We start from the raw sequence: 12,509 nt of genomic DNA on the forward strand, positions 1-12,509 counted from the left end.
GCATCAGGGTCTTTTCAAATGATTACTCCCTTATAAAAAGAGACACCAGGGAGCTCTCTCCCCTCTCTTTTCATGCTCAGAAGACAGACCAGGTGAGAACAAAGCAGCCATCCATGAGCCAGGAAGAGAGCTCTCATCAGGAATGGAAGCCTACCAGAGCCTTGATCGTAAACTTTCCAGCCTCTGGAATTGTTAAGAAAAAACAATTTGTTGTTTAAGCCATGCACTCTATGGTAGTCTGCTATGGCAGTATGAACAGACTATATAACAACTCATTCAGTATTTAAATCATTAACGATCACTAATTTCACAGAGCTCTATGAAAGAATAACATGTCCAAAAAGGACCTGTGATGAATATCATTAACCTTTGCTCTTGTGACGTTAGGATTTTCTCCTGGACTCTGAGATCATAATATAAAAATGAAATGAAAACCCACTGTGGCCCCTGGACATGAACAATCCAGTCCCATCCCTGAGCTGCTGCCACCAAGGTTATACTTCTGTGACCCTGTAACAGCTGGTCAGTGACCCACAAAGGGGAAATCCACTGTCAACCTGGACTCTATTTAGAAACTTGACTCGTACTAAGAAACAGTGACTCCTGAACTAAAAGGAGTTTGAAGTGAAAGGTACTGGATAGAGAAGCAGCTCTGGCTTCACAGGAACCTGAGTCCACCCCCCTCCCACCACTCCCATTACAGAGGGACTCCTGTGGTCTTGTTTTCTCCAACCGTCTTCCTGCCAGAGTTGCCAGATGAGCCCATGGTAACATATAAAGTGTTCAGCGCAGTGCCGGGTACATAGCAGGGACTCAGTACATGTAACCTCTACACCTCCACACCACCAACCCTACCCCTACCATCGCAAGGGGAAAAAAGAAAGTTTAAAAGGAATAAAACTAAGCCTTTTAGTTAAGATTGAGACTTTTAGACCAGGCCAAAATCCGAAACGCCCAAGTTATGTTGAAGCCCGGCATGCTGCAGTCCATGGGGTCACAAAGAGCAGGACACAACTGAGCAACTGAACAACAACATGTTGTTTAAAAGAAACAAACCTAAAACAAAGTGTTAAAAAAAATCATAAAATAATGAATGAACAAAAGCTATCAGGCAAATGAAAACAAAATTGTAATAAATGTGGAATAATTCCATTTTGTCTGGCAGTAAAGATAAAATGAAATAATAATTAAAAAAAACCAAAGGAGATAAATAGCTCTCCCAGGATCACAGTGTCTAAAAGAGGAAGAGTCGAAATTATAATTCAGCTCTGACTGTAAAGCCTGTACTTTCAGTTACTATACAATACTTCCTCCAAATTCACAACTGCCCGCCTAAAATTTCCTCTTGAACTTCCTGGTCAGATCCATCACAAAACCTCACTCATTATCTCTACCTCAAACCAGAACCTGATCCGCCTTCTCCACTCTGAAAGCAGATACATGACCTCCCAATGGTTTACGAAGATCTCTTGGAGTCACCCTCAATTTCTCCTTCATGGATGCTCCAACCCAACTCAACACTTCCACAACTGACCTTCTCATTTTACATCAGAATTTAGTGTCTTCTCTCTCATCCTTCCGATTCGATTGGATTTAAGCCCTCATGTTTTTCTTACTCCTGGGGTTTAGTCTATTTCCTCTTTACAACCATCCTGCATGCTGTTCTCAGACACCCCCCTCCTCCTGCCACCGGCCCCACTCCCAAACAAAACCTAGTGTCATAGTCCTGCTTGAAGATCTGTTAGTTCCCCCTGTCCCCCAGTTCAGCTCCTTAGACTGACCATATGATCCTCTACATTTTTACGTGCTACCCCTGCCCCAAACACCTCTTCCCACCAGTCAGACTTTAGTCATCGTTCAAGTTCTAGGTCAAACGGCTCTTCCTCTGAAAAGCCTTCCCTGGCACCAGCGTCACTCCCACAGTTCCTCTGCGCTCCTACCTGTACGCCAGACGGCAGTCACTCTGCTCTTACATGTTTCTGAGTCTTTCCCCACATAAAACAATGACTAGTTTAGCAGATGATTAAAGTAAGGCTGATGAGGAATGAGCTAAGGAATTAAAGGGTTATATGACCTCCAAGCAAAGTGATTTACATTGAGCCTTAGTGTTAATTCAAAGCCTTCTCAACCAGTCATTTAAACTGTTTTCCACTCTCCTCTCATTTGAGTATTACGCTGGAGAACTGCCTGGTAACAAAGGTGACCTTGTAGGATACCCACAACACTGCGTCTCCTGCCTGAGGGGACTTCCTACTCTGCCTTCATCCCTGGACACAGTGGTGGACTAATGAGATTGAGCTGCTAGGGCAGAGCTGAGGTGCTTATACCTGTGAAAGACATTTTCTTTTGAGATAGGAGAGCAACACTGTGCCAGGACTTCTTATCGTCAGAGCTAGGCTCAATGGAGTGTTTAGCTAGGCCTCAGCTAAAGTCAATAAAGTTTTGCTAAAGCACACAAAGCAATGATTGTCCTCGGACTCTCACTGCCTTGACCCTAATCTACTTTTACTCCTCCAAAAATGTTGCCATCCTCTTCCCTCGCTGTCTTACTGAGCCCAGCCTACTAGACCAGGAAGCACAAACGCCCCTCTATCTCTGCCTCCCCGAAGCTCAGAAGCATTGGTTTCTCCAGTCCCAGGCATGTCAGTCAGTCTCTGGAGTCACTTGACCTGCCACCTCCACCTTTATCATCACAGTCGTCATGGTGAGCTGGGCTCAGCTCTTTATGCTGACATCAGGTGATTTATAGGCTTTACCTTCACAGCCATCTGGCGAGGGAGACACTGCTCTTAAACTTACAGAGAAGGGAAGTAACCTGCCTGAGGTCTCACAGTAAGTCAGTGGGGGGACTGGAATCCAAACTCTGGACTGTCTGACTCTACAAACAAACAAGGAACCATTATGCTAAAAGGCAGGATTGGGAATACCTCCCATGACTAAGGCTCCTCCTCTAGACTGGGAGAAAGTGGGCACCCAATGTGAAGATCCTGATTTTCTCACATCACTCTTGGCCTTCATCATCCGTTTACAAGACCCCTTACTTTTCAGGCTTTAAGACTGTCAGCTTTACAGGCAAAGTAAACTTGGGAGAAATAAATAATGGCTGCTTAGTCACAGTGATTCACCTGAGGTTAAAGCTTCAGCCTGTGAGTTATTGAATCCATTCCACAACAAGCGTTGATTCTTCCCAGTCCTGTGCCTGACTCCTGACGCAATGCTGCACTATGCGCTCGTGTCTGCATGCCTCCCACTCACGTGGACTCTGACCCTTGGCTGTTCACAGCCTGCCTGGCAGCCTTGCGAGATTTTGTACACTATTCATCAAGAGACAACTTTAGGAAACCAGAAGCCACAGGTGACCACAGATCTGTCAAAGTTTTATCCAGCATATATTTGGACTAGAAAGACTGCTTTCCCAAAGCCCAAAGCCTGGGTTTTTGGGGGGTGTGTGTGTGTACTGAGGACAGTTTTGTCAAAACCAATGACTTCCTTATATGTCTAGCAATGATAATGTGAAGTATGAAACCAGGGACAATTTCACTTGTGATTCTAATCAGAGTACAGCATCACTGGTTGTTTACTAATTAATTCTACTCTATCAACATTTTTGAGACGAACATTCTAAGCCAGATTGAAATGATCATGTATGTCTTGACCACACTCTTAGTAACACTGCTGCCCCTGAGTTGGCAACACGCTGAAACTGGGAGTGGGAAGAGAGGCAAAGCAGACAAGTTATGACTGGAGGGGCAAGAAAGTCTGGTGAATTTATCTGAGAAACAAGGCAAATATAATCTAATTGAACATCAAAATCTTTTTTGTATTATCTTATGGTTGTTTCTAATATATTACATTCTGACAGATATCTTGCACAGCTTTGAACTTAGCCACAAAACCCAATATGAATGAACTGAATGAGAGAGTTGAGAAATTTAATTTTTTTCTTCATGAGCTATAGGAGTCAATCATACAATTCACTGATAATCTTTCATGATTTTACAGACTCTCAAAAGCCTCTGATCCATCAGATCAGATCAGATCAGATCAGTCACTCAGTCGTGTCTGACTTTTTGCGACCCCATGAATCGCAGCACGCCAGGCCTCCCTGTCCATCACCAACTCCCGGAGTTCACTGAGACTCATGTCCATCAAGTCAGTGATGCCATCCAGCCATCTCATCCTCTGTCGTCCCCTTCTCCTCCTGCCCCCAATCCCTCCCAGCATCAGAGTCTTACCTCAAACTTAATCTGTATCACCTTCAAAAAGGGAAACCTTATATCTTCCTAAACACAGAAGACTACTTGCCTGCTCAATATTCCTCATATATTCCTTAGAATTTGTCAGCATACTGTAGGATTATTAGTTTCATAACATATATGAACACCAAGTAGTTTCAAGGTACAACCATTATATAGATTATCTTTGTGTCCTTGTTCATCTAACTGAGAAACTGCTTAAGAATGAGATTTTCATACTTGTTTGACTGGATTTATAAGGACAGATATTACCTGATAATTTGGTAATATCTAACTAATTTGCAGTATACCTGCGGCACATACATTGAAATGCACAGACTATTCGCTTACCATTCAACCAACAGCTGTTAGACATCAACTATGTGCCAGGCACTTTTCTAGGTACTAGGCTACAGAAGTTAAAAAAAAATGACATAAGTCCTTTCTTATAATAAGCTTATATTCCAGTGAAAGCAGACAAGACAATAAACAAGTAGAATATCAATATATACATGTTTAGATGTTGCAGATGACATGGAGAAAAACAGAGGTTGCTAGTTTGGGGAGCTGCAAATCTGAGGAAGATGGCCAGGGAAGGCATCACTAAAGAGATGGCATTTAAACAATACCTGAAGGAGGAGAGAAAATTATTTACATGCATCTCTCAGGCCAAATATTCCAGGTGGAGGGCATAGCAATGTAAGTTCTAGGAGGTTAGAAAATTGATCTTTCACTTCAATAGCCCCAGGATTTCTAGCTCAATAGTGACCCCACATCAAATACTAGGTGAATGAATACGTGAATTAAAATAGCAAGAAATAGCTTCTTAAAAAAGGAGGTGGTGGTAGTGGTGGTGGTATTACTTTACTAAAGTCAAAAATTTATATCACATAAATTTCACATGCTTTGATTCTTGCAGATGTTTTAGAAGACAGGTTAGTAACCAGGATCTATTCCAAGTTCTTACAGACTCTTAATGACTCCAAGGTTAACAAACGGTCAATGCCACAAACTATTTTCAAAAAGATGTCAGAATCTGCTCCAACACTTACCTTTAGCCTCTGGTTCTATGTCAAGTGGACAGTGACTGCAGCATGCGCGCTCCCTGCTTATACGTGGGAGCAGAAGGGCTCTTCCGCTACCTGAGAGCTGCGTATGTGCCCAGCTCTGAAACCTGAGAAAATCCACCACCTGAATCCAAAGCACAGGGACTGCTCTCTATTTAACAGCATTGCCATTTGTTGAAGAATGTAAACATGGACCTTGGTGACCCTGTACATAAACAGCTGATATGGCAGAAAGAAAAACAAGGGTCCATTAACTATCCCGTTTTTAAAGGTTCAGTTCCTTCCTTAAGCTAAATTATCCCATTGCATTTTTAAAAAAATAAAAGACAATGCATAAAATAACTTACATCAGCAACTATGGCAGGCTTACACAACAGAAAGTACAACCATTGTGTTAATTTGCTCCTAAACGGGATAATACAGAGTGAAGTGCTTAGAACTTTGCTTTGCCCATAGTCAGTGCTCAATTAACATGATTATTATTAATATTATTAGTATTTAATTAAAGGCTTGAGGATAGTCATAAAATTATGCATCTGTTTTATATTTAGCCCTATGTACTGGGATAAAAAGAATTAGAAAACTATGACCATATTCTTTAAAAGCTTGAAATATATACAACTAGAAAGTTCCATAAAGTCCCACTAGAAAAGTTCAATAACATATAAAATAGCTAAAACACGATAGTTACGCAAGGTACAATATATAGCAAGAAAATGAGAGTTTCCAAGAGGGAAAAGATCATAAAAACTAGGAAGGCTTCAAAAAGAAGGACTGGTACTGAATGTGACAGAGCTGGACCAAGTACATCAGTGAGACACTTTTGGGTAACTAAAATCTAAATTTATTTAAGTCTGCAGTAGGATGATAGCAGAAGCAGCAAATTTAAAGGCAAGGATCTGAGACCTCTGTTGAAGACAGAGGAGCACTGGACTGTGACTATGTGGGTTTAGCGACAGGCTGTGAGACAACCTCCACCTACAAGCCCGAGGCCACCGCTAGAGGACTAGGCTGAGTCCAGACTGACCAGTGGCACCTACAAGTGGCTCAACAGGCCAGCGTGGAGACTAGGCAGTGCACAGCACTGGACCACCAGGCAGAGAACATTTTATCCTGCGAAAGATTCAGTAGTTAAGGCTGGGAGTCAGAAAGATGCCAGTGCCTCCAGCAGCAGCAGAAAGTATAAAGGAAAAAAAAAAAAGACTGAAAAAATAATGCTGTGGGGGTGGGGAAGGGTGGAAGGCATATTGGTGCAACTGACTGGTACACAGCAATTACTCAGAGGAGTGAAAGTCGATGGACAACTCACTGTATAGAAGTTGAGTTTTAGACGATAGGAAAGCGTCTACTACCTTAAAGAGTGAGTTGGGAATGTGGAACCCATAATATCAACACAGGAGAGCAGAAATCATGAGAACAAATACTATTCTCCCCACCTAGCCCAGGAAAAAAACAAAATTAAAGCTTAGAAGAGAGATGGTAAAAAATATGCAGAAGTCAAGAGAGAAGTTTGAAGGAATGGCCTGAATTAGAGTCAGATGAAATAGACTAGTTGAGAACATTTCTTCATGAGAAAACCTTTTAAAAAGGCAGAAAAATAAAGCTTTCAGAGTATATATGCCCAACCAAATGAACAGAACAGTCCCTCACTTCAAGAATTATGCCTGATTTTATGTGATAAATTGAAGGATAATGTAGAAACAGCAGGCCACATGACATAATCCTATCACAATGCATTAAAGCATGACTCAGAGATTTAACCCACAGAAAGTTATTAACAGACCCTCTGTTTGCAAAACAATACAGACATGACATGTCACCCAAAGCAAAGATCTTTATTCTCCTTCTTTCTACTTTGCTTTTTAAAATGTGGTCTTAAAAAAAAGAACTTCAATGATTTCAATATTAATTTCAGCCTACATTCAACAGTAAATAATCAATCTCACCAGCCAATTGCTTTCAACTTTGCTTTGTTGGAATTTCTGAGATGTATTCTTTTTTTTCCTTTATACTTGGAAAGCTTTAAACTTTGAAAGCTTGATAATAGTTGATATTATCAACTGCTTTTGTGTTTTCAAAAAGCACACTCCAAAGATCTTTGAGATAATAGCCACTCCTCCACCCTACCTGCCATTTTTTAAAAAACACTATTCCACTGCCATCATAGTTTCTGCTAAGCAGTTTATGGGTAGTTTATCAGATGCCCTTTGATCTTCTCTTAGTACTAAAATTTTTTAGAAATAGCCCTTTTGTATTCTAAGGCACAGCTTAAATCAGATGCTAGATTTTAGATGACTCTTTCACAAACGTAAGGGCACATTTCCATGTTTGTGTATTTCTGAAGATTAATTTCTACTCAGAGAACTTAAGTGGAAAAGAATAGGCCAAAACACATTGGTTTAAAATTTTTAAAGAAAATACAATTAATGCAGAAAAAAATAAGAACATAAAAATAAAAGTGCAGAGTAAAATAAAATATAAATACAATAAATAAAATGCTACTTCATTAAAACTATGACTGTCAACAACAAGAAAAGAGATCAAATGTAAGGAAACTGTAGTATTAAATACAGCAGGGGTAAGAAGGAAGAAAAACAAAGCCTAGAATATGCTGGGTGTGCTAGTCGCTCAGTTGTGTTCGACTCTTTACAACCCCATGGACTGTAGCCTGCCAGGCTCCTCTGTCCATGGAATTTTCCAGGCAAGAATACTGGAGTGGGTTGCCATTTCCTTCTCCAGGGGACCTTCCCAACCCAGGGATAGAACCCAGGTCTCCCGCATTGCAGGCAGATGCTTTATTGTCTGAGCTACTGGCTCACCAAATAAGTTGTGACTACAGGATAATATAATAATTTGAACTTTACTTTGAACCATATATTAATCTGATGATGAACAGATGTTGGGTCTGTTACCAAATCCCCTTTTGCCACCTGTCCTCGCACCACTGCTCTGCAGTCCCCATCTCTTCTAGTTCCCTGGATGACTCTGTTCATCCTCTAGCTGGAAGCTCAGGTGGTCCCTGACATCCCCAGGCTGGGTTAGGTTCTTCTGTGGGTTCTCAATGCCCCATGTGTGCACTCCTTCAATACCATCCTCTATTAGAATTGCTGTGTGCTTATCTACCCTCTCCCACCTCCCACTAGACTGCAGCTAACCCTGGAGGGCTGGGTCTCAACCTTTATTCATCTTGTTTGCATATAGCAAATATGCTATATGCCTGGCAAATAGCAGTTTTAAAATATATAAATTAATGATGCACGTTCTACACCATTGATGTATGGTCTGAAATATGATTTAAAATATGGGGTTATATATTAAGAAAAAACCCAGCCACTTAACAGATAAAGCAAGGCAACTTACAGAGGGAATCTGCAGGCTCAGAGCTATACAACTTTATAGCATAAGAAGGGAAATCATTATTGTGTGACCAGCATAATCATGCTTTCCATGATAAAACTAGTAACACCTGGATTTGAAGGACAAAGAAACCCGAATGGAAAGACATGAGTTAAGGTGTAAAAGCTAATTCTTGATGGGATTTAAATCATAAAGGAATAGTCTCCTCACCCTATGGAGCTCCTTTAACTCAGGCAGCTATGAATCCACATTGCAATGGTAAGGAGACATTTAATAGGGTGAAGCCTAACCCAACAGGGATGGGGTGGATGGGGGAGAGTGCTTTTCCTTGTTTGGATGGATTCAAAACCAGAGTGTAAATACCAACCACCCTGGAGCAGCTTCCCTGGTGGCTCAGAGGGTAAAGCATCTGCCTGCAATGCAGGAGACCTGGGTTCGATCCCTGGGTTGGGAAGATCCTCTGGAGAAGGAAAAGGCAACCCACTCTAGTACTCTTGCCTGGAAAATCCCATGGACAGAGGAGCCTGGCAGGCTACAGTCCATGGGGTTGTAAAGAGTCGAACACAACTGAGCGACTAGCACACCCAGCATATTCTAGGCTTTGTTTTTCTTCCTTGAAGCCTGGTAGGCTACAGTCCATAGGGTTGCAAAAAGTCGGACACAACTGAGCGACTTCACTTTCACTTTCTGGAGCAGCAGCCTGCTGCTTTATGCTCATCTGGAATCTCTTCTTGCTTCTGTAGCTCTGCCTTTCTTTCCCTCTCAGTTCTGATCCACTTGTCAAATTGACCTTGCCTGGGGAGCAGTAGGCACAGTTCATAAAAGGAAGAAATCCAGACTGCACAGCTCTCCAAGCAGAGAGGAGTGGAACACGCCACAGGTAGCCCTGTTTCCAGGAACCTACCAGCTGGAAGGAGACCTCCCAGAGGTGGGGAACTTCAAGCGTAGGCGCAAACTTTAAACACAGAGAAATGCGGCTTGTTAACTTCCAGCAAGTCATTGAAATTTGTGTTGGAAAAACCTTGGCAGCAGAAGAAATGACCTCACATGACCATGATGGCAAGGGAGAGAAAGAGGCCTGTGTTCAAAGAATGTAAACAATGTCAACAGACTTTGGAAAACCAGCATCCAATGAACTCCACAAATCTGGGTTCTTGAATACAAATAATCAGAGATGGGATATGGGGCTGGGTTCTCCAACTGAAACACTAACTCTTATAAAATGCAGTAGAACTTTAGAAAAGTTATAAGTCATCCACTGGAAAGATTGTGACAACCTAAGTCAGTTCTGGTTTTAAAGTATCAGACACCCTGGAAACACTGAGACACATGACTAGACATTTCATCTTTCCAAGGCACATAAAGAGAATATCCTGTCTTGGCAAACTTTGCATAAATGGACATTCAGGCAAAGGAGGAGCTGGCACCAATATCCTTGCTCAGTGCTCTAGAAGATGATTGCTGAGTGCTTGGATCTTGGCTTCCTGATCAGCTAGTCCCGTGACCCAGCTTTCTAGCTGATCGTGTGGCAAATACTGCAGTTGTTAAACTTTTGCAAGGGCCTTGGGTAACAAAAGAAAAGTCAGACATTGCAGCTCAGGTCTTGTGTTTTTCCTGGCAGCATACCGGTAGCATCTGTCTATAAATTCAGCAGCAATGTTCTTTTAACGTGGAAAGCAGTGAGTGCCCTAGCACTAACAGTCTCATAACTGGGCACATAAAAAGAACCCTATGCTTACTTTCCTGATATTTTTTAAGTTGTAAAATGTAAGCTGAGCCATCACACCTCTCATACATACATTCCTCCAGTGTCAGATGAAACTGTCTTACACCAAGAAATGAAAATCTCCCTAATCTTGGGCTGGACTTCATTGTGGGTAAAAATTTGGCTCTATGTTTATATCACATACTAAATTCTGTCTCCCAATCCAGCAGCAAAACTCATAAAGGCATGCAAGAGAGCATGGCTATTATAGAAATGTCCGTTTGCTCAATGTTAAGTGTCCATGATCCTAGGGGGGAAAAAGTAACATTTCAACAGCAGTGTCTTTGAAAGGGACATACCTAGCTGCTTCTCCCGCTCCTCACGCCGCTCCCTCGCGAGCCTCTGCCGGTCATCAACACGCAGCACAGGTGGCGGGTCTGAAAAGGAGATGGGAGACATAAGAGGAGCAGATTTTTAAAAATGATATACACTGATAAATATCTGTCTGGTACATCTGATGAATGAATTGTTACTATATCTTACCTATAGTAACATTACAACAATTATGACCATACTTGTAGTGATGTACTTTATTATAATTTTCCTGAGAATTTCCCAGTATTTTCTGCAATTTAAAAATATTATATATGCATACACACTGAGGAAACCAGAAGGGAAAGGGACACGTGTACCCCAATGTTCATCGCAGCACTGTTTATAATAGCCAGGACATGGAAGCAACCTAGATGTCCATCAGCAGATGAATGGATAAGAAAGCTGTGGTACATATACACAATGGAGTATTACTCAGCCATTAAAAAGAATACATTTGAATTAGTTCTAATGAGGTGGATCAAACTGGAGCCTATTATACAGAGTGAAGTAAGCCAGAAAGAAAAACACCAATACAGTATACTAACACATATATATGGAATTTAGAAAGATGGTAACAATAACCCTGTATACAAGACAGCAAAAGAGACACTGATGTATAGAACAGTCTTATGGACTCTGTGGGAAAGGGAGAGGGTGGCAAGATTTGGGAGAATGGCATTGAAACATGTAGAATATCATGTATGAAACGAGTTGCCAGTCCAGGTTCGATGCACGATACTGGATGCTTGGGGCTAGTGCACTGGGATGACCCGGGGGGATGGTGTGGGGAGGGAGGATGGAGGAGGGTTTGAGATGGGAAGCACATGTATGGTGGATTCATTTCGATATTTGGCAAAACCAATACAATATTGTAAAGTTTAAAAATAAAATAAAATAAAAAATAAATAAAAACAACAACCAAATAAATAAAAATAAATAAATAAATAAAAATATTATATATGAGGTTAGATTCTATGAGTTCTCATCACAAGGGAAAAAATCATTTTTCTTTTTTTTCTTTTTATATCTATATAAGATGCTGGATGTTAACTAAATATATTGGAATAAATATGTCATAATACAAGTCAAGGCATTATGCTGTACACCTTAAACTTACAGTTTAATTGATGCTGTGTATTAATTGCATCTCAATAAGACTCAAAAAATAAATAAAAGAAAAAGACACACAGACAAAACAAATTATGTAAAAACATAACTGTGCCTTTGGCTTATTTTCATCAAACACTATTCATGAGGTTTTATGTTCCTAAACCACTGAACTTTTATTATGGGGCTTCCCTGGTGGCTTAGTGGTAAAGAATCTGTCTGCCAATGCAGGAGACACAGGTTTGACCCCTGGTTTGAGAGATCCCACATGCTATGGAGTAACCAAGCCATGCGCCACAACTACTGAGCCTGTGCTCTAGAGTTCAGGAGCCACAATTACTGAGCCCACATGCCCCAGCTACTGCGGGCTGTGTGCCCTGAAGTCTGTGCTGCAACTAGAGAGTAGTCCCCGCTCGCCACAACTAGAGAAAAGTCAGAGCACAGCCAAATAAAAAATAAAAAAATTAAATTAAAAAAAGTCTGCTCCTTAACAACAAATAGAATCCTAAGTGAATTTATCTACTAAATAGATGGTCAGTCACCAGTTGGACATGAAGAGCCCAGCTTTGAAATCAGACAGGCATGAAATCACTTCTGGTTCTGTCACTCTCACTTGCTATGAGGCTTGGCCGAATTACTCACCCAGCTCTCTAAGTCTTAAGC

At 41.2% G+C, this 12,509-nt stretch overlaps 1 protein-coding gene across 6 annotated transcripts in view; it reads right to left on the reverse strand.

Moving 5' to 3' along the window:
* MAP7 (microtubule associated protein 7) overlaps positions 1–12,509 on the reverse strand; it is a 178,553-nt gene that overhangs the window by 40,528 nt on the left and 125,516 nt on the right. For 5 of the 6 annotated variants that reach the window (XM_055535723.1, XM_055535722.1, XM_055535725.1 and 2 more), the window contains exon 3: positions 10,724–10,801. In XM_055535723.1, the coding sequence (XP_055391698.1) occupies positions 10,724–10,801 (78 nt within the window). Of the gene's footprint in view, positions 1–1,940; positions 1,999–10,723; positions 10,802–12,509 lie in introns of those variants that run through there. The other variant, XM_055535726.1, reaches the window with a different exon arrangement.

The sequence above is a fragment of the Bubalus kerabau genome, chromosome 9 (assembly GCF_029407905.1).
Source record: "Bubalus kerabau isolate K-KA32 ecotype Philippines breed swamp buffalo chromosome 9, PCC_UOA_SB_1v2, whole genome shotgun sequence".
NCBI classification, from domain to species: Eukaryota; Metazoa; Chordata; class Mammalia; order Artiodactyla; family Bovidae; genus Bubalus; species Bubalus kerabau.